General features: G+C 47.2%; 1 protein-coding gene across 2 annotated transcripts in view; it reads left to right on the top strand.

Moving 5' to 3' along the window:
• The window catches only part of KAT6B (lysine acetyltransferase 6B), a 517,655-nt gene that overhangs the window by 271,819 nt on the left and 223,706 nt on the right, over positions 1 to 22,130 (top strand). For both annotated transcript variants that reach the window (XM_085608735.1, XM_085608736.1), the window contains exon 3: positions 13,138 to 13,246. In XM_085608735.1, the coding sequence (XP_085464861.1) occupies positions 13,138 to 13,246 (109 nt within the window). The remainder of the gene's footprint in view (positions 1 to 13,137; positions 13,247 to 22,130) is intronic.

A 22,130-nucleotide genomic window follows, 5' to 3' on the forward strand; every position in this document is an offset into this window, starting at 1 on the left:
GCACAGTAAATAAAAGGAAGTGCTTATGTCGCTAGGAAACATGTATGTACACCAGAAACATAAAGGCAAGAGTCCCTTACAACGGGAACAGTAATGCAAGCGTCAGTCACATGGCGGCGTGAACAGCACAAATTGTGCATGCCGCTTGAGAAACATGTATGTGCACCGGACACAAAGGCAAAAGTCACAATGGGAACAGTAACAGAGGCGCCAATCACACGGCGGCGTGAACACAGAAAATTAAAGGACGTGCCTGTGTCCCTTTTGGGAGCGTGTATGTGCACTGGAAACATAAAGGCAGACGGCTATTACAGTGTGAACAGTAATGAAAGCTTCAGTCACAGGGCGGCGGCAACAGCACAGAACAAGCATTTGCAATGCAATAGGTCTCGCATATACGCGAGTTTAAGCTATTGGCATTGTAAATGACAAACCATTTTATTTGTTTTCAAAGCCAAAACATAAATTAAAGGCATTGTCATTTTCAATGCCAATAGCTCAAACTCGCGTACATGTGAGACTTATTGCATTGCATATGCTTGTTTCCTCATGCTCCTCCATTGTTCTCCATACCACTCCCTGTTGATGTCTGTCTCTCGCTCTCTCCCCCTCCCTCTCTCCCCCTCCCTCTCTTCCCCTCCCTCTCTTCCCCTCCCTCTCTTCCCCTCCCTCTCTTCCCCTCCCTCTCTTCCCCTCCCTCTCTTCCCCTCCCTCTCTTCCCCTCCCTCTCTTCCCCTCCCTCTCTTCCCCTCCCTCTCTCCCCTCCCCCCTCCCTCTCTCCCCCTCCCCCCTCCCTCTCTCCCCCTTCCTCTCTCCCCCTCCCTCTCCCCCCCCCCCCACCACGCCCCCCCCCCACTCCCCTCCCCCCTCCGGTGTCCTGAGACCTATCTTCTGTCATTTGTTGCCAGGCAGCTCTGTTTAAAAAGCCTTTACGCTAGTCTGCATTATATATAGGTGGAGTCTGCCATCTTGGATAAATAAAAGAAACCTAAAATGGGGTTTGAGTCATGCCGCATCCGCTCACCCACGTGGTGACCCATGCATACAAGCTTGGTCGCCATAGCGTGGTGTTGTCCTCATCCAGCTTGTTGCAGTGGCAGGTGAGATCGTTCGTCCAAGGAGGGAGGATAGGGCTTGTACTGTTTGATCTTATGCATTGTTCATGTCTCCTATTATGGGGTCTATGCTGCACTTTAGAGAGTTTTGCGTAATTAGGTCTGTTAGGTCTTCCAAGAATTGAGATTTTCCACCTGGCGGGTGTTAGATGACATGAGATTTGATGGAATTGGGGCCTTTAGAGGAGAGTTGAACTCCTAAATATTTGAAGGTGGGGCATTTTGTTGAGTGGGGAGTTAGGCAGAGAATTTTGTGGATAGTTTCTAGCTCACCACCAGTGCAGTCCTTACGATCACACCAAATGATTGACCAGCTCGGTGGGGTGAAAAGGTCAATATAAGGGACAAATGGTTATTCAGCCAGGTTTCAGTTGAAAAGCAGATGTCGAAATTGTGTTGTAGGATGCTTTAAGTTAATTCGGTAGCATGTTTAACTGATGACCAGTTTAAAAGCATGCAGCGAGATGTAGATGATGATTCAGGGCCTGGATGAGTGAGTTGGATGGAGGTTAGTTGGGTCGGTGGCCTGGTAGAGCAAGTGGTGGGTCCTACTAATGTCTAGTATGACCGGGATCTTGTGGAAGTGAGAATAGGTTGGAGCATTGTCCTATGTGTTGCTCAGCTTTTCGGCATCTTGCTGTGACATTCCAGATGAGGCACACCTAGGTTTGAGGTGATTGTCTGGGATAGTTTGCTATGGGTTAGGGAAAGGGGGATTGGCACACATATATGTGGCTATGACAGGGTGCCCCTAGATGTACGTGAAGGGGATAGGTTGCAGCACGTCTTAACATCTTTACGTAGTGAGGAGAGTTCATCCAGCATAGTGTTGATTGAGTACTGGACGGTCTATTATGGGGAGCAGTTAAGGCAATTGGGTCTGTAGTGGGAAGTGCAATGGGCTGGTGTTCATCAATGGCAAGAGTGCGGGCTGATGTAGAGTCCACCTGCTGTGCTTTAAGGACTGAAACAGTACGGGTGCAGTAAGATGCTCCTATTGGGCTGGGGAAGTGGACCGTGAAGTGGAGGGGAGGCTGCGAGTCATGCGGTGAAGCCAAAGCTTCAGTGCGTCTTAGAGTAGGAGAGTTGAAAGAGGAAACATTGCGAGGGGTGTTGTGAGAAGGCAGTTCAACTCTGAGAGGCGGGAGTATCGGGGTAGGTGCTCTGGTGGAGGGTGGGCTCGCTGTGGGAGATAGCTCGCCGTTGGATAGTTGCCGTGGTGGACTTAGTGTCAGTCGAACCCAGGAGCCCCCTTGTGCTGTAGCTAGGGATTGGTGCAATGGACTGTTTAGGAGCGGTCTAGAATTGGATGCTTCCTCCAGGAAGAAAAATGAGCTTGGTTGTAGCCTCCAGGATTGATTGGGTTCAGGAGTTGTCCTACTGAGACAGGTACAGTGCCGAGATGTGGCCACATTTGCCAGATGCAGTGCTCAGAAGGTGACTGTTAGTAGGCATGTTGGGTCCAGATGAGGCCTTCAGAGGAGTGCATGGTGGTCACAAAGCTGCTTCTAGAACCTGGTGCTTATTCTTGACAATACACTCTGCTAGAGTCAGTAGAGGGTTCCAAGATTTCTGCTCCAGGTTCAGTGGGGCAGCTTATTAGGGTGGTGTTGGACTGAAGGTGAGTAGTCCATCCTCTTTTTCTATGATATCTCTCGAAAGAAGAAAGTGTAGTCCTTCAACAGTTTTAGTACCGTTGTTGTGTGAAGCAGCTTGCTGGGGTGGGTTGTGCATAGTGTGTAGTCCTTCCTTATTTTCTATGACCTTCCTTGATAAGGAGTAATCCTTCAGCGTTTTTTTGTGCTCTTACTGGAAGTGATTTTAGGCAAATCACTTAATCTCCCTGTGCCTAACAAAATGAATGCGTCCATCTGTAACGCAACTGGTGCTCATGTAAAGCGCTCTGATGCCTTGGGGTCGAGTTTGCGCTATATGAAACAAAAAAACAAATAGGGAGATCCTCCAAAGTGGCTGTTTGTTGCTGGATTGATTGATTGATGAAGAGAGAGGAAGCGCACTCGTGTTCAAGCAATGTAATTCGAGTAGAGCAAGGTATGGGTGCAGACGAGTAGATCCCCCTGAGTAGGGATAGAAATCATGTGAAAGCACGTTCTGGTCGGAAGCGTGTCACTCGAATTGCACTCCGAAGGAGAAATTAATCAAGCGAGGGTCGTTTTCTGTATTTCATTGATTTATTCAATTTACATGAATTCAGTAGCTCCTTTGAAAGGTATAATTTTCACTGAAATTTGAACATCACAAACGAGTATATTGAGATTCATAACTCGATGTAGCCCAATGCATTTCGGGCCAGTGTGGCCCTTCGTCAGGGGAGGCACTATAATAGGAGGATACAAGGAAACAGCTTTACTCAATACAATAGTATCATGAATCAATCAGTCTAGAGAGCAGTATAAAAGAAACATGAATCAATACTTTCAAAATTAACAGATTAAATGTAGATGAAACAGGCATGGATGTAAGCAATGTTGTGATAGTGTAGTTTCAACAAAATGGTGTTAGATGGACGGATGTCATGTTAAGAGAATATTTGAGCAGTGAACTAAAATCACAAGCATGGGTGGTGAATCCTGAAGAACAAATGGGATGTTTGAAAATTGGATACATGCGGGCGTAAAGAAAATAACGTGTAAGTCGAAGTCTGATAACGTGAGGAAAAAAGTTACAAATATGCGTGCTCAAAATTAAGAGTAATGAGAAAAATAGACGAACATAGCGTGAGATGTCAAAAATAAATGTCAAAAATAAAATGGTAATAGAAGTTGAGTGCCGGGTGAGAAAGGGTCATGGGTACATAAATTAACGAAGTAAGCGCAGAATGAACCAGTTATTTAAGAGCAAGGCGGTGTAGGGGATGACGCAAAACACTTACGTGATGCTAGAAGGTTCAAGTCGATCGAGACTGAGCAGTCAAAAAGTGCCGGCGTGTCAGCAAGTCAGTCGACTGTAAAACGTGCGTAGTTTTAAAGGGTATCAGGTGATCGTCATCGCAAATCAGATTGACTGAAGGCCTCGTAGCCAATCATAAAAGTTTATACTGGTTAATGTGTCATCAAACGTGTGGAAAGCGGATAGGTTCGTCATAAAGCTGTAGAGACCAATCAGAAAGAGAAAATACAAGTCTGATACAAGGTAACGGTGGATGTACGACTGTGTGCAAAAGGTTACGTCAGTCGTAAGAGGAGTGTGCGGGTTCGATACGGGGTATACAAAAAGTCAGAGTGTATTCAGAACGAAAGATGTGGAAAAAAAAAAACGCAAGTAAACAAACAAACGTGAAACAGGAGACGGAAAAGAAAGTGAAGCCGCAATGGCGGGATAAATAATTAGTGTAATAATGTAACTAAAAGAAAAGTAGTTTAGAGTACGGGGTGAATGTGGGAACAGAGCGAAAAAGTATGGATGTGTTGTTGACAAGGTGATACAATGCAATAAGACAATAAAAGGGATAACAAAGCATGTTCTACAAAAGTCAACAGGAAAAAACAAAATTCCATGAAGGGATGAAGGAATACTAGTAAACAGTACATGTTGATGGTAAAATCAAATACGATGGGTGGCGAGCAAAATAAATGACTATGATAGAACATCAGGGAATACAAGGTTATGGGGTCCCCGGTCTCATGGATTTGTACCCATATACTTCATACCAAGGTGTATTCTGAAAACTGAAGGTCAGGTAAGAATCAGAGAACATTACAAAAAACAACCTAGATCATAACGTTCATTGAGTCCTTTAGGGTGAATCGAATCTAGTTTGTTAATCCAAAAAACTTCACGTTGTAATAGGTATTGTGTGTTTCGTCCTTTTATGATCGGTACTTGTTCGAGAATCAAGAAGCGCAGTTGACAAATGTTATGTTGTAAAAGATCGAAATGGTTAGCAATAGGAGATTTTATCTGATGAGTACGTATGTTGCTCTTGTGTTCATTGAATCTAATACGTATTTTTCTCTCTGTCTTGCCAACGTAAACAAGCCCACAGGGACATTTAAGCAAGTAGATGACGTTCTGAGTGTTACACGTGGCTGTTACTGTTAAGTTGATGGGAAAACCTTTGTGAGGGTGTGCAATCTTGTTGCCCTTGATGATAGAATTGCAGTTTCCGCAGTTCAAGCAGGGGATGGTGCCTTTAAAATCAGTAGTGTAGAGATTTTTGGGCGTAGATAGGAGTTGTTTCAAATTTTGAGATCTCTGGTAGGCAAATCTAGGTTGTGAATCAAAGATGTGTCGAAAGTCTGGTTCATTACTCAGTATCGGCCAGTACCTTAACACAATTTTTTTAATTTGGTGACTTCTCGTAGAGAATTTTGAGATGAACACGGATCTGGTTTCTTGTTGTGCCTGTGATTTAGGTTGGAGCAAATCCTGTCTGGTAGGAATGTCAGCTTTGGTGATTGCACTTTCCAGAATAGTAAGAGGATAATTGCGTTTTTTGAATTTGTCAATACAAGCGGTTTTACTAGATTCATAAAGTTCATCTGAACTGGCAATTCTTTTGAGTCGTAACAATTGAGAGTAAGGTAGATGTTTTTTTAGAGACGGCTGATGAAAACTGTCATAATGTAGTAGGTTATTCCTGTCAGTCGGTTTGGTGTATACTTGTGTAGTAAGTTGATCTCCAGTGTTGGTAACAAGGGTGTCCAAAAAAGTTACTGACTCATGGCTGATGTTGTGGGTGAATTCGATTCGGTGATCCACTGTGTTGAGTGTTTCAATAAGTTGATCCAATAAAGTAGTCGGTCCTTTCCAAATGATGAAAATGTCATCTATGTATCTTTTGTAAAGGATCAGGTTGTTTGTCCAATCAACTTTACTGAGAATGTGATCAAGTTCGAAACGGTACATGTAGAGATTGGCATACGTAGGCGCAGCACAATTGCCCATAGATGTGCCCGAGCATTGCATGTAATACGTTGGATGCTTCCTCCAGGAAGAAAAATGAGCTTGGGTGTAGCCTCCAGGATTGATTGGGTTCAGGAGTTGTCCTACTGAGACAGGTACAGTGCCGAGATGTGGCCACATTTGCCAGATGCAGTGCTCAGAAGGTGACTGTTAGTAGGCATGTTGGGTCCAGATGAGGCCTTCAGAGGAGTGCATGGTGGTCACAAAGCTGCTTCTAGAACCTGGTGCTTATTCTTGGCAATACACTCTGCTGGAGTCAGTAGAGGGTTCCAAGATTTCTGCTCCAGGTTCAGTGGGGCAGCTTATTAGGGTGGTGTTGGACTGAAGGTGAGTAGTCCATCCTCTTTTTCTATGATATCTCTCGAAAGAAGAAAGTGTAGTCCTTCAACAGTTTTAGTACCCTTGCTGTGTGAAGCAGCTTGCTGGGGTGGGTTGTGCATAGTGTGTAGTCCTTCCTTATTTTCTATGACCTTCCTTGATAAGGAGTAATCCTTCAGCGTTTTTTTTGTGCTCTTACTGGAAGTGATTTTAGGCAAATCACTTAATCTCCCTGTGCCTAACAAAATGAATGCGTCCATCTGTAACGCAACTGGTGCTCATGTAAAGCGCTCTGATGCCTTGGGGTCGAGTTTGCGCTATATGAAACAAAAAAACAGAGGGATATTTGCTGCACACCCCTGCAGCTGTGGGGGCTAGTGTGTAGCTCAAGCAGAGCCCCAGAATGCACCGTAGACTACAGCTTTTCTTGCCACTCTCTAACCATAGGAGGGGTCTGCCTTCCCCATGCACGTTTGAACATGTGCGGTTCGCTCAGCGTAGTCAGTGTATTTTCCCACGTGTGGAGCAGAGTATTTAGCTGGTTAAAAATCACTGCACCGGTAAGTGCATTTAAGGGAAAGGAAAATGCAAGGTTTACAACCTGCATTTGGCCTGTACAAAGGAATTGCCCGACGCTGAAGATCACGTGTGCAGACTGGCAGCCAATGAAGAGATCTCAGAATGGGCAACATAGACATTCTGGCTGTAAGATTACAAATCCTGCGTTCTTCCACATTGTGAATGAGCTGTAGTGGCGTGAACAGGTACATTGCCATACCAGGGTACAGAGTATTTCTGTAGTCAAATTGACTAGTAAATGTCTGGACTATAATGTTGCAATATTTGATAGGTATCCAGCGCAATAAGCGCAGTATACCGTAGCAGGATCCACATGCATATAACCTGGTCCTTCATACAGAGTATCATCAATTAAGATTCCCAAATCCCTTAAACCTTTCCTAGGAGTGGGAGCAGGGCAGAGTGTACTTGCCCACCAGATTTCATTACAAATGCGAAGTTGCCTTCCCAAAAAGGATCACCTCTCTTATCCTTAAGTTTCAGACAGTGATTTTGTATCCAAGTGGCACTTAACTAAATTGCACCTTGTAGATTCAGCGTTCTCAGATACAATTAATTGACTCATCAGCGTTTAATGTGATATCAAAGCTCCTGTGTATACCTGTAGGGGCATTGCTTCAACAAATGTAACTGTACATTTTGCAACGTTCATAGTCTTAAGTTTGTTGGGGTCGTATTATAAGACGTGGCTATATTTTTTTAAACTAATATTTGCAAACACATCTAACTGTATGCCCAGAAACCCCGTCATGCATTTTAACTCACACATACTCGTACACGAATATATAAGCTAACCCCATGCCTAGGGTCTGAAAAAAAGCAAGTGCCCAAAATGGTGTGAACTAGCCCATGACCCCCTTTGGCTGAGCTCGAATCCTTGTGATGGATGTGCAGAACTGCACCAGTGAGGTTGCCGCTGTTCCCTATCTGCCTTGGGAGCACTTCGGTCCTATTGAGCAGCAATTAAACGAACAATCTGGTGTTAAGGCCGCACTGCTTCCCTGATGGATTCCAACTACAACCCTGCGTTTGTATTAACAGCCGGCTCGATTTACTCTGATATAGCAATGGCTTTGCCATTGCTGTCTTCCGTGCCGATAAATAATTTACAGAATGTCACATTCATATAATGAAACAAATCCAAGCCTCCAATCTCATTCATCTCCCAGATGACTTTTCCCTTCTCTGACGAAAGGAGCCAGACGTGGCCGTAAGCCAAAAAGCAGCCTGGCTTTTTTTTCTCTCAAAAGGTAGCGCAAAGGACAAAGGTTGCTGCTAGTTCAAGGCCCGAAAGAAGTATGTTTTCTTCACCAGACCTAATAATTGCGAGTTTGCAGATCTACCACAACATGCTTGTTTCCTAGAATACTAAGTGAATCAATTATTCAATCCATAAGGGAATATCGCACAGCCATTAGACTGCAGGTTTCAAGCTGCTGCCTGATCGAAAGCTGCTTGCGGTATCTAGTCCGGCAGGAGATGCGAGTAGGAAGGTGGGATGTGAATAAAGTGATTATGAAATTGTGATATCAAAAATAAGGTTTTGGTTAGCGACTAGAACGGTTTCTGAGCTGCCTCAGCAGAGGCGTGAACATCAGGCTTCTGCTGTATAACTGGTTAATTGCCTCGTGCATAATTAAACCAAATAATGTCATCTTTAAACGATGCAACTGATCTCCATTAGCGAAAACACTGTGAAATAGAAAAGCGCTCCCGTTCTCGGTGCGCGCTCCCTTTGTCTCAGTAGAGCCACCGCCAAAGCTGTGTGAGCGGATGTTAATGAGGGCAAGAGCAGAACCTCTCTATGAAGCAGGAACACTGCACTGCATCGAAAACGTCACAGCACGGCCATTTTTAGATCTGCCGGCGTCAAACACTGACTCCACTTGTAGTCACAGTTTTAATGTGCCAAACGTCTCCCCATGTGTCAATTTGCCACATGACAAGATCTACAAGATCTCACTGCACCTGCGCTGCTAACTAAATCAAGGACTGCTCTTTGAATTGTTGATGTTCATATTCGTATAGTGTCTCTGAAGTAGCCCCGAGGGCTGCATCTTGAAGCACTATAACGAGGTGTTTTCTTATTTTTCTTTTTTCGGAGAGCATGAAGTAATTTTACCTGTGGTGCATGTGTTTATCATAGGAATGGTAAAGGGCGTCTTTAGCATTTCCCAATCCAATGGAGCTCAACAAACGCTATCCATGATTTTAATAACCTACAATTGAAAAGAGCAAGTCACTGTTTTACCAATTTTTTGATTATTTTTATCCTCCATCTTGACACCACAAAGATGGATTCCTTTGTACAAATCTCAAATCATGGCGGCAACTATTAAAATTTGTGTACAGTTAACAGGCTGTCTTTCTCCACTCATAACCCATTTAGACAGCTATTTCATGGCCCATTTCAGGATGGGTCTTCTGTTCTAGGGCAGGGTGGACTCTACAAGCTATCCGGAACTTAGCAGAGTTACTTGTAAAGTCTAAGCCAAAGGGAGCGATCCTGCTTTTACCCCTAATCTCTTTGCACCCAATATGGATGCGTGGCAACTGCACCCCCAAAGCAGGATTAGAGGGGAGGGGGCTTAGAGACATCTTACCAAACAAATGTAGATGTGTTGGTCTGCCTGTAGTGATTTCTGGGTACTACTGTGATATGTTAGCTGCAGGTATTGCATGACTCTGAAATATCAAAATATTTAACATGTCTTACCTGAAACATGCATAGCCTGGCTTTTTAGCCATTTTCTTTGGTGATTAACAATGTAAAAAATATATTTATCTCTATTTTTTGCAATCCATATTCTGTTGAGATGTTTCTTGCCTCAAACTCCTGTGACGTTCAGGGGCCCCAGGAAGAGAAGTGGTATATGGATGACGGGTAACGGTGGTTCGTTTTCTTCACTGAGTAACTTTCGGTGGCTAGTTCCTACTAGTGTGCCTTTACAAGCTGCTACTGTTGCCATACATAAAAGCTTAATGACTGGTCCTAATTGCGACTACAAGACCATCAACCTCCTAATTTTCTTCGCTCTGCTGCCCAAATTGTATTGGTATAGTTTATTTACCTGTGGTGAGATCACCTTGCTTTAAAAAATAGGCAGTTTACAGAAAAGCTAGCGGAACAGTCTTCAGCTTGGTATTGTCTGCACTGATAGATACCCTATATTTTGACACCTATCCAACGTTAAAGTGATTACAACTTCACACGAACTTTACTTGTTTTAGGATGGACACAGTGAGTAACATTAACATAAAGCATATTTAGAGACAAAGCTGATCTCTGGTGATCATAGTACAATGGAAATATGCCATTTTTTATTTTGAGATTTTTGACATGGAAAAGTAGTGTTTCATCATCTTTGTTCCCATTTTAAATCATCTTTTGTTGACCGTGTGCAATGAATTGTCCTGCTTAGATGAGAAAACCTTTTTGAGTCTTCACTTAATATGCATGTACTTGAACTATAGAAACTTATCTGATTACTCCAGTTAGGTTTAACCCCTTCAGCGCGGCGTGGATTCCCCCGCGGTGCTGAAGGGTTCGAGCGTGGGCGGGGCCATGACGGAACGGTTCCGTCATGAGCACAGCTCAACCGATGCTCATGACGGAACCGTTCCGTCATGAGCACGGAAGGGGTTAAAGCACTGCATTCACTGTTAGCAATAGTTTTGTTCAAATTATGTATTTGTGTTGGGTAGTTGTCTATGAATGTTGGCTTTATGAATCTGGAATAGAAAAGAAGAGATTACTGGGTGATTGAATAAAAGTAGTTTTTAGAGTGAAATCTAATTAAACAAACCTGAGCTCTTGAACTTGTTATTGCTTTCCAATCTGTAGTATAATATGAAGGCAAGCTATGAGGCAGCCTCTTCTGTGAGCTTTCAGGAGGTACTAACAACGTTTGGCTACACAGTGGCCATTTTCAGAACTGGGATTGATCGATTGATTTATTGCTTTCCTCCTTAGGTTCTAGTGGGTTTACAACACTAGAGTTTGGAGTGTTGAGATTATTGTTGGCAGTGGGGGGGGGGGGGGGGGGGGGGGGGGGATCTAAGCATTCGAGGGATGACCTAGTATCCTTCAATTGTGCCTTAGGTCGAGAAGCTTCAAAAGATCTTGCATACCTTGTTCTTGGAGGTACTGTTCAGCCCAGATCCTCGTAGGAACACTTAAGGAGTTCAAAGGGGTAAATAAACCTGTCGCAATGGTTATTTGGAAACATACGCTTTGCCTTTTGCTACTTCGTTGTTCTTTGTATGTTCTTCTCCACAAACATAGCTGCTTCTTTCCTGCAGCCAGGGCAGATTGGTCCTTTGCGTGACCTGCTTAAGAATACCACAATGTTAAATTTAAAGCTTTTGCTCAATTATTTCCATTTTTATCAAAACGTAGTCCCCCATGTCCCAGACATTAGCTTTGTTCATTTTTAACATTACATTTTGCATTGCGCAATGTCTGCCAAAATCATTCTTGGGTTCTTTTGGGCTTTTGAACTTTCTAATTACCTTCGAACTTTAGGTTAGTTTCCAATGGTGAGAGTACCATATTTTGAAATTCGTTGTTATTCAAGGAAGGTTTTTCTAAAAAAAAAAGTTAGTTATTTTTTTATCAAGGAGTTTTCTTTAAAATATGTTGATCGTGCTGTATTTCCTATTGTTGAATTGTACTTGCATTTTAAGTGCCCCCTACCTGTTTTTAAGTAGAGATGGCTTGCAGGTGAATAAAAGCAGATTTCAGGTTCGTATGGAGGTACATTTTCTGTGTACAGGACAGCATCAGCTAGGCTTCAATCTGAATACCTTACTACTTTTGTGCTCAAATGTGATACGCACTCTTGCTTACTGAAGCCTAAAACAAACTCACGTAGGGTGTTCCTAAATTGACTATACATAGTACACTTAGCTTACGTTTTTGCTGTTTGAGCTGAAATTTTAACTGTGTTCGTAAGCAAGCGAGCCTACTTATTTAGGTATATGTTGATGTCTTGGTAACCTTGCGTGTGGCTTTTGAAATTCTGGTTAACTTAACACTATCTTCATGACCTGTGGTTAACCTAATTTGCAGGGAGGACATAAAATATGATAGCTGCGGCCTGCAGCAAATAGCCTCTGGAATACATGCAACTGGGCTGGAGTGACTGTGTCTACTGCCCAAAAAAACCACCTAGGATGATGGGTACAAAGTAATGACTGTGCCTCAAGTATGGAGTAGTGCATAGTCGCACCGTTGTTCATGGAGATTGAGAACTGCGTGAGTCGGGCACCGGTCAGTCACTGCCACCTGTACATAGAACAGAATAAAACGGTTACAACGGTTAGTTAATTATTAAACTGCCTAGCAACCAACATCTCGGATTACCATTGGCCCTCGAGCAAACCAAATAAGGCAAAAAAGAATTAAAGGATGTTACAGCACATCTAAAAAGTAACCGCTGAAGCAACTCCAACGCTGGGTGTCTTTTTTTGCTGCCTATCTTGGATGCGTGTGTATGCTACCGACTATGGTGATTGGTTTTCGTTGCATTCTGATTAGCCTCGTTCTCGCAGAATAACATGGGAGTTGTAACTGTCCAGCATGAAGGTGTGTGCATAATGTAAAACCTCCAGGCTAGCCATAACCATCACAATGTATTGCACCATGGCTCCTCTCTTTTTATAACCCAGATCTGTGGGGCCTTGTGATGTGCTCTTGAAACCAGCATCAGTGGTAGCAGTTTGGGCCAAGTATACCTGGCCTTTAAGAAGTCTCTAATTGTATACTTAACTGTATAGCTTGCTGGTTTAGGTAACATGGGACCGATGAGGTGTGCATGTTTGGCTCAGTTATATAGGTGGTGACAATGGATTACCGTGAGGCAAAGAAGGAATGCAGAGCTTAATAAATATTTTTTTAAAGCATATTTTACTGTGTAGTGCAGCCTGTAAACTAACTCGAGGGACCACTCGTGCACACAAGTGGTTTTGCAGTGTGAATGTGTGACTCGTGCGTCTGCTAGGACACTGCTTCTGTACACCGCCTGTACTAAGGCATGAACATGAATTGTCAAATTAATCGCTATTGATTAGATGAACATCGTGGTGGCCCGCTTTCGTCACAAAGCAAAAATGTGTAGCAGTTTAGACGACTTTTATTTGCACGAGATGCTTTAGTGGATATGACTTTAACATATCTGCTTTGTTTCTTTACCCACAGCCGCGAGCTGATCCCATTCCAATTTGTAGTTTCTGTTTGGGGACGAAAGAATCAAATCGGGAGAAAAAGCCAGAAGAACTCATCTCCTGTGCAGACTGTGGCAGCAGTGGTGAGTACTTCAGTATTACTAACTCACTCCATTTGCGCAAGATACTGTCCTGCAGCTACACACTCCGAGTGATCGAATCCACGTAGCGTTAAGAACTATTACCATTCTCATTTACTTCGCCTTTCCGAACGATGACTATCTCCCATAAAAGAAAACCACCACTGAAAATTCTCAGGTAAAAGTAAAGGGGCTAAATGTAAAGTTTTGTATTTGCAAAGTTTGTATTTTTGACAACTTTGCAAATGTCGCTACTCCTGCAAAAGTAGTTTTTCCCTGAAAACAATCGCAGCAAACACTTTCACAGTTTCACTGGATAAAATGTCTTGGAAAAAATATTTTACCTAGAAAATTCTTTCGCAAACATTTTCATAAAGTTGACATACTTTGCAACCTTAATTAAGCCTATCTGGGGAAAATACATTTGTGAAAACATGCCTATTATAAACAACCTTGTGTTTGTGAGAAAAGAATGAAACGGCTACCCATGAAGTGTAACAGTTTACAAGAATGGCCTGTCTGAAGGCTACTACAATACCACATGACACATCTGTTCTGGAACAATGTTTCCAGTCTTCAGGATAGACTAGCGTTTTATTTAACTAAATGTTCGTTCAGTTTAGACCTAATCGATAAGATTATTGCATAGATGGCGAATAGGTTAAACTGCATGGCATTATATTGATAGACTATTCATGCTATGTATCATGGCCCCATGAATAAATACTGAAGGCCTGTGCTTCTTAAGATTCAAAAGTGTTCAACCTTTACAAAATTGACAGTTGGGAAGTAAGTTGGTTTATCCACCATTGGTTGAGTAGCTCACTCCCACAAAAACACACACATCCAGAACCTAATCTAACATACCCACACACCCCCATCCATGTACACAGTCCACAAGCACGCATACACATGACTTTCACTGAACACCCCCCTCCACCCACGTACACCCTCAAACCTATCACACAGTTCACACAACATGTATCACCAGGCTTCTCCCGCTCAGTCCGCTCAGTCCACACACTCCACCCACCTGCACTAAACACTCCATCTCACTGAATTGTTCTCCCACCCTCTGCTTCCCACAGACATCCACTTTGTGGTTTCTTTAACGTTTACTTAGAAATCTCGTAGTGCTTAACAACCTTCATCACAGAATGAACACAAAATGATATGATGAGCTAAATGAATTAAGTCGACTCCCGTGTCTCCACATTTAGGGCAACACACATCCTTGTGTATCTTCATTTTACTCTGTAATTTGTGTGTTGCATATGCTTTCTGCAAATAAGTAAACCGAACGTGCTAACTATGAGAAGAGTCTAGCATGCAAACAGGTAATTAGTTCTCTCAAACCACCACAGACCGTTTTCCTCCAGGACAAAGCACAAACCCAGTTCTGAAAGTCTAAGGCGATATCCTTGAAGACAACAAAAACATCATGTTACGCCATAGACCACAGAATCCTGCTACTTTGCTTCCGAGGTATCCGAAGTCTGTGGCTATTTTATTGCCTGGTCTGTATTCTCCTTCGGGCTTTTTTCAACAGCATACATATCGTTCATCCTTCACCACCTCTCATGAACGCTTATGCAGAGGCCCACCTTGTTCGCTCGTGCACAAGAACAGTTTCACCCTGCTTTGAAGCTTGCTTTATCACCTTACCCCAGTGACACTCAACTCTACCTATACATGGAGGCGCTAGGTGGCGCACAGCGGAATGGCTGCCTTTGGGTGAAGCTCCCGCAGCCCGGCGACGAAATCCTCCATAATCCTGCCTGAAAGTCGTCTTTTGCTGCCTGCACGGACCTGCGTGGACGGCCCGACATCCCTGCTGCAGCCTGAACACTCTTTCATCCTTCGTGGCCCGGTGACATCGGCCTGGGGAGCCGCTGCGGACCGCGCCGGCTGTGGCGGACGTCCCACCGGAGCCGAGACCGGGGAGCTGCTGCAACGAGAGGCCGGTGCTTCCCACGTGGAGGTTAGGCCTCACCCCCGGATCCGGAGCCGCGGGCGGCGGCCCTACGGCGCGACTGCGGGGATCGTAGTGTGCCAAACTGGATACCCCTGACCGGAGACGAGAGGACGGTCTAGGTGGTGGCGGGGGGCCCGGCGGGCGCTAGCACTGGTGACGGGTGCGCCCGGCGGATGTCGCGGCCGCCTGTCCTGCCCTCCATTGATCCTTGCTGCGGTGCTGCCTCGCTCACCTCGACGTGTGAGGATCTCTCGCCCCCCCCGCTGATGCCTGACTGCCTGCCCACTGGGTGCGATTGACCGACCGGCGGATCGGCGGATCGACGGAGGTACGGGGCCCGGAGGGACTGCCTGCCTGGTGTACTACTCGCTGGCCCTCCTGCGCCGGTGCCTGCTTTGTGGAGCCCGCGCTGGGGAGTGGCGGGTCTGCGAAGGGGGCCATTGGCCTGGAGGCGCTGGACAGAGGTGCATGCCTTCTCCCCCTGGCTGGCGAGTCGCGGTTGCGGTGCCTACCTGTGGGGCTCGCCCCGGATCCTTCCTCCCCCCGCCTGCCTGGCTCTTATTTACTGGCGATCCGCGCAGAGGTCGCCCCGGACGCACAGGTGAGGAGCTGCCTGCTGAGGAGATGAGGGGTATGCTTGGGTGATCGCGATCGGTCTCCGGAGCGGAGGTTGGTCCCCAGCGGGGTCCCCCATAGCAGGTGGTGGGGGTCGAATTGTGGGATTGTGGATGATCCTGTGACCCGCTGCACGGTCTGGAGGTTTCCCCCCTCTCCTGCACTGCCACATTCCCCCCTTTTGCTTCTTGCCCTCGTGGCCTGACCTGCGGCCCGGCTCGCCCGGACGCGCCCTCGATCCTGCTGTGGGCAGCTTGGCAGCGCCACCATGGGGAAGCCGGACAGTCGTCAGCCTCGCCTCACTTTCGAGTCCAAGAAGCCGACCAGGTCGCAGCCGGAGCCCGCTGCGGGGGGGTCGACGTCGGTGGAGGCCCCACCGGGGGAGGATGTCAAGTCCATACTGCTGGATATGCGGCAAAGTCTAGCGACCATAGTGGACAAAATGGACTCCATGCAGTCCCGCATGGACTCGATTGTGCATAAGGTTGACAGCCATGGCGAACGCCTCACAGAGACGGAGAGGCGTATCTCGGACACCGAAGATCGCACATCGGAACTGTTTGCCACTGTGGCGCGCATGGACAAAGTCCTACACGTAATAGCAGCCAAAAATGAGGACTTGGAAGCGCGCAGTCGGAGGAACAATATTCGTTTAATTGGCATTCCAGAATCGACCCACACGGGCAAGATGGAGGACTATGTGGAGGGTCTCCTGCGAGAGGTGGTGGGCACGGACTCCCTATCACCTCAGTTCATCGTCGAAAGGGCGCACAGATCTCTTGCCCTGAAACCGCCGCCGGGGGCTCCCCCCCGCCCTATTATCGCACGCTTGCTGAACTTCCGTGACCGAGATGTCGCGCTTCGGACGGCGAGAGAGAAGAAGACCCTATCCTACGGCGGCACAGCCTTCACCATATTCCCAGACTTCACCCCGGTGGTTCAGGAGGAGCGGAAGAAATTCGTCCAGGTCAAGCACAAACTGCGAGCTGCACAAATTGACTATGCGCTTCTTTACCCGGCCCGCCTGCGCATCACTCATCAAGGGAACAAATCTTTTTCACTAAACCCCAACAGGCGGAGGAGTTCTTGAAGCGAATCAAGAAACGTGACCTGGACTGCCCCTCTTCGCCGGCATCAGGATGATGGTGCTGGATCGTTGTCCTGTCGCCACTGAGACTGTTGCTTGTCAGCTGGTAAGGTGTTGCACGTGTCTGCCATAGTGAGACTTGGTATGGGGACCCATGGACCTAGTTGTGTTAACTGTGAGGGGATGTTATTGGAGTTCAGCACTTCTTTAGCTTGTACCAGACTCTTAGGACTCTTTCGTATCGCTGGGCGCCCTTTGTCCATGGAGAGGGCTCGGCCCCTGGCTGGGCGCACTCTTCCGGGTCGAGGGGTTACTGTGTTTTCACCTAGACTGTCCTCCCATGGGTATTACCCACTTGACGTTAAGTTTACATGTTGCTCCCATATGGCACTTGCTATAGAGGGGGTTTGCTTCGGGGTGGGGGGGTGGGGGACTGTCCAGATAGCCTGTTTGGGATGCTGCTGTGGGTGGGGGGTGGGGGGGGGAGTTGGGGACTTGTTAAATATGCTAGTCTTGAATGGTATGTGGCGATGTTGGCATTGACTTCTTCACATTGTTCGGGGGGCGGTGGTTGCATTGTGTTGCTGTATTTGAGTCTTCTCTGTTTCCATGAGTGATCCGCAGACACGTAGGGACTTTACTGGGCAACTTAACTTTTTGACCCGGTATGTAAGGGGCTTGGGAGACCATAGAAAGCGGAGACACGTCCTGGCATACTTGGATAGGCATCACATAGGGGTAGCCTTCCTTCAGGAGACGCACCTGGACCCCTCCCGGCCTGTTGTTTGCGTCACGTTGGGCTGTGCACCGTACTTTCTCCTCTTACTCCACCTATTCGCGTGGGGTGGCCATCCTTATTAGGAAGCATACCCCTTTTGTGCACATGGGCGAACGGATGGATCGAGAAGGCAGATATTGTGGTGTTTGGGGACGCATGGGCGTGGACACGCTCACTTTAGCGTGCTATTATGGTCCCAACACAGATGATCCGTCTTGCCTCCGGACGCTCTGGGGGGAGATTTTACGCATCGGTTCCACTTACCTAGTGTGGGGAGGTGACTTTAACATTGCTGTTGACCCCGAGAGGGATAGGGCGAATCCCGGCCCACACCACTACTCCCGCTCGCAGGCATATGTGCATGACCTCCTTACCGAGCGTCATTTGCTGGACACGTGGCGCTCTAGGAACCCGGCGACACGGGAGGGCACGCACTGGACTGCCGCGCATTCCACGTGGGCGAGACTGGACTACATCCTAGTTTCCCCGGGACTTGCTCCCACGATAGGCTGGGTAAAACACCTTGCTCGCACATACTCCGATCATGCCCCGGTCCTGCTGAGCGTCGAATTGACTGACCTCGCTGGCTCCCCGATGTCATGGAGACTGCAGCCCACTGCCCTGCTAGACGACGTCTTCCGGTCCGAAATTGCACAGGAGATTGAGAGCTTCTTCCAGCGCAACGGTGGCACGGTGGATAGTGTTGCTGTGGTGTGGGAGGCTTTTAAAGTCACAATTAGAGGACTGTGCATCTCGAAAGGGGTGGGAGTCCTCAGGGTTCTGCGTAGCGACCTCCGTAAGCTTGAGACTGACCTTAAGGACTTGGAGACCGCCCCCACGTTTCACACTGATGCTGGGGCGCAGGCCCGGTTCCGCGAACTATTGTCCGACTATAAAGAAACTGCTGACAGAGAGGTTCGGTTCAGGGGGAAATACTTTCAGGCTCGCAGGTACGGGGAGGGAGAGCGGCCGGGTAAATTCCTGGCTTGGGCAATCCGGCCGCCTCGTTTTAACAACCAAGTCCTCGAGGTCCAGGGTAGCTCGGGGGAGCTCCACAGGGACACCCGGTCTATCATGCAAGCATTCGTTGCTCATTATACTGAACTATACTCCTCCGTTCACACTGAACAGCCGGAGCTAGGTCAATATTTGGGGGAGATCACACTGGGATGGCTCTCTGACGCACAAAGGAAGTTCCTCATGGCACCGCTTGGGATTGACGAAATTCGCGAGGCCATCATGCAAATGGCCTCGGGGAAGGCCCCGGGGCTCGATGGGCTCCCGATCGAGTTTTATAAATCATACATAGATATCCTTGCCCCGATTTTGAAGGTGGTGTTTGAGGAAGCCCACACGCTGGGGAAACTTCCCCCTACCATGAGAGAGGCCTTAATTACCTCCCTCTTGAAGCCGGGCAAACCGGCGACCTCCCCTGACTCCTATCGGCCTCTGTCCCTCCTTAACTGTGACGCAAAGATCCTTTCTAAAACTCTGGCTAACCGGTTGACGCTCCTCATGGAGGGACTGGTACTCCCGGATCAGTCGGGCTTTATACCAGGTAGGGCAACGTCGCACAACTTGCGCACGCTATTTGCAACTTTACAGAATGTGGCCCCCAGCCTCCAGATGGTGGCAGTTTTTTTGGACGCGACGAAAGCGTTCGACTCCCTAGAGTGGGATTACCTGGTAGCGGTGCTGACTAGTATGGGCTTTCCCCTGGTTTTCCTGGGCTGGATAGCTATCCTTTATGGTGGCCCTTGTGCCAGGGTCTTAATCAATGGTAGGACATCGGAGCCCTTCGGAATCGCCCGTGGGACCAGGCAGGGGTGCCCTTTATCCCCTCTTATTTGCACTGGCGCTGGAGCCCCTCGCCTCGCGGTTGCGACAACGTCATCAACACAGGGCGCTGTTCTGCGAGCAGCGACAGCTACTGCTGTCGCTTTATGCAGATGACATTACTTTGTATGTGCGTGACCCCCAAAATAACCTGAACCCGATACTCCGGGAATTCATAACGTACAGAGAGATGTCGGGCGTACGAATCAATTGGTCAAAGTCTCAGATCCTCCATCTGACGGATGGATGTCGGACGTTCTCACTTGACTATCCCATAGAATGGTGTGAGTCTGACGTAAAATATCTCGGCATTAAGATTTCTCGTGACAGGGAGGAACTAATGCGATCAAATTACGGTACGGCGTTGACGCACGTCTCCTCCTGTGTGGACCGTTGGATTACGCTCCCCCTCTCGATGGCAGGACGTGCCGCCTTGATTAAGATGGTAGTGCTCCCCCGACTTTTATATTTGTTTATGAACATTCCCTTCCCCCCCCGGGCCGGCATTTTTTCACTCGTTTGCGTTCGGAATTGACTCGGTTGGTGTGGGGTGGGAAGAGACCTAGGCTGAAGTGGGCCGTGATGACTTCTCCATACTCGCGGGGTGGTTTGGATATACCGGACCTGGAGTTATATTATTATTGCGCTCAAGCGCACTATGCGTTTTATTGGTTCCACCCCGTTGCATTTATGCCCCAACTCGCCGCGGAGGACTGGCTGGCGGCTCCTCTACCCCTACGTGGCCTACTCCATAGTACACTTCCTCATAATACCACAAATTATAACGCCTTGCAGGGTACAGTGAGGGCGTGGCTGGAGATATCTAAGCGAGTGGCGAGCTCGTTCCTGTACTCGCCCCTTCTCCCCATTGCCTACCATCCGCAGCTGCCCCTTCTACAAGAGAGATTGTTCCAAGACTTGATTCACAAATTGGGGATTCAGAGGTGGGGAGATATATTCTCTGCTGGGCGCTTCCGCGACCGGGAACATTTTTTCGACGGGTACACGCCTACCCCTCTGGAGCTTTTCATCTACATTAGACTGAGGCATGGAATGCGGTCCATATTGCAGACTTTTCCGGCTGAGCCCGAAATCACTGGTCCACTGCATAGAGTCCTACAGGCATCCTCGCCCTCCCACTTGGTCTCCATACTGTATCACACAGTTCGCTCTGACACTGCACTCGACACTTCACGGGCCCGTGGGGAGCGGGAGTTGGGACTGGAGCTGGGGGATGACAGGTGGTCATATTGTTGCATACAGACAGAGCAGATTTCTGCGAGCAGTAGACATCGTGTCATTCACTTTAAATTCCTGAATCGCCTGTACTGCACACCGGTCACCAAGTACAAATTTCAGCTGCAGAACTCGGATACCTGCGAGAGGTGTCATGCTCCTCATGCAGACTTTCTACACCTGTCCTGGGACTGCCCTGCTATTCAGACCTATTGGACCCAAGTGTACTCCGCCGTTTCGCGGATGGTAGACCTGCCCCTTGTGCCTGAGCCGGTGCAGGCGCTATTGGGATATACCAAACATATTCCGCGAGCGAGTCGCAAATTTGTCACAACGGCGTTGCTGTTGGCGAAACGGCGTATAGCTTGCCGGTGGGGTCGGGGGAGGGCCCCGAAATTTAAGGAATGGCTTAAAGACCTTGTCTACTGCCAAGAGCAGATACTGGCATACTCCGACCTGCTCCCTGTACGATCCCGCCCTGCTGATGTTTGGGGGCCATTACAATGTTACCTACTGCAGTACCCGGGTGCCCTGACGGAGGATGCTCCCCCTCTGGCCAATGACGACTCTGCTTCTGGTGCTCTTGACGCACATCCTGTGCAGGGTGACGGATGAACTGTTGCAGAACTGCGGGGGTGGGGGTTGTGTTCCCTTGTCCCCTGGCTTCCCCTTTTCCCTGGGCAGCCACTCTGATCCCTCTTCCGCGATCCCCACGCCATGTTGATTGGTTTGCATGCCTGTTACACGTGGTATATGGGTAGCGGTCATGCCTTGGGTGCGGTATAATGCATGGGGGACTTCCATCTGCGGGACCCCACGCTTTCTTTGAACGCTTAACTTGTGTATTACCCTACTGCCAGCTGTTACTGCCCCATGTCCCTGTGCTAAGACTCATGCCATTCTTATGTGTTGCTGTTCACATGCACCCTGGAAACGCAATGGATGTTCTGCTGTGATGATTTGTGACTCGAAATGCCACTGAACATCGCTTATGGTTATTGTAGGACTGTAATGTTTTGGTACAAAATTCAATAAACAAAGTTTAAAAAAAAAAACTCTACCTATACATCATCCGGAAATTAAATCAAAACTAAGGGCTTACAAATTAGCCTTCCAGTCATTTACTCTTTAGATGGCAGATATTCATGAAAATTTGGGACAATAAAATCTGAATTGCTGTTTCTCAATGCTAAACACAGCCCAGTCTCCTTTTAATTAAAATCTGCCTCTTATCCTAGGTCTATTCCAAACATCTAAGTTTGGAGGTGAAAGTGAATTTGATTTCTACACACATATATGCCCCCTTAACAAATTATTGCTGTACTGTCATGTTCTGTATTAAAAAAAACATATTCCAATT

Source organism: Triturus cristatus, chromosome 1_2, assembly GCF_964204655.1.
Source record: "Triturus cristatus chromosome 1_2, aTriCri1.1, whole genome shotgun sequence".
Taxonomy (NCBI): domain Eukaryota; kingdom Metazoa; phylum Chordata; class Amphibia; order Caudata; family Salamandridae; genus Triturus; species Triturus cristatus.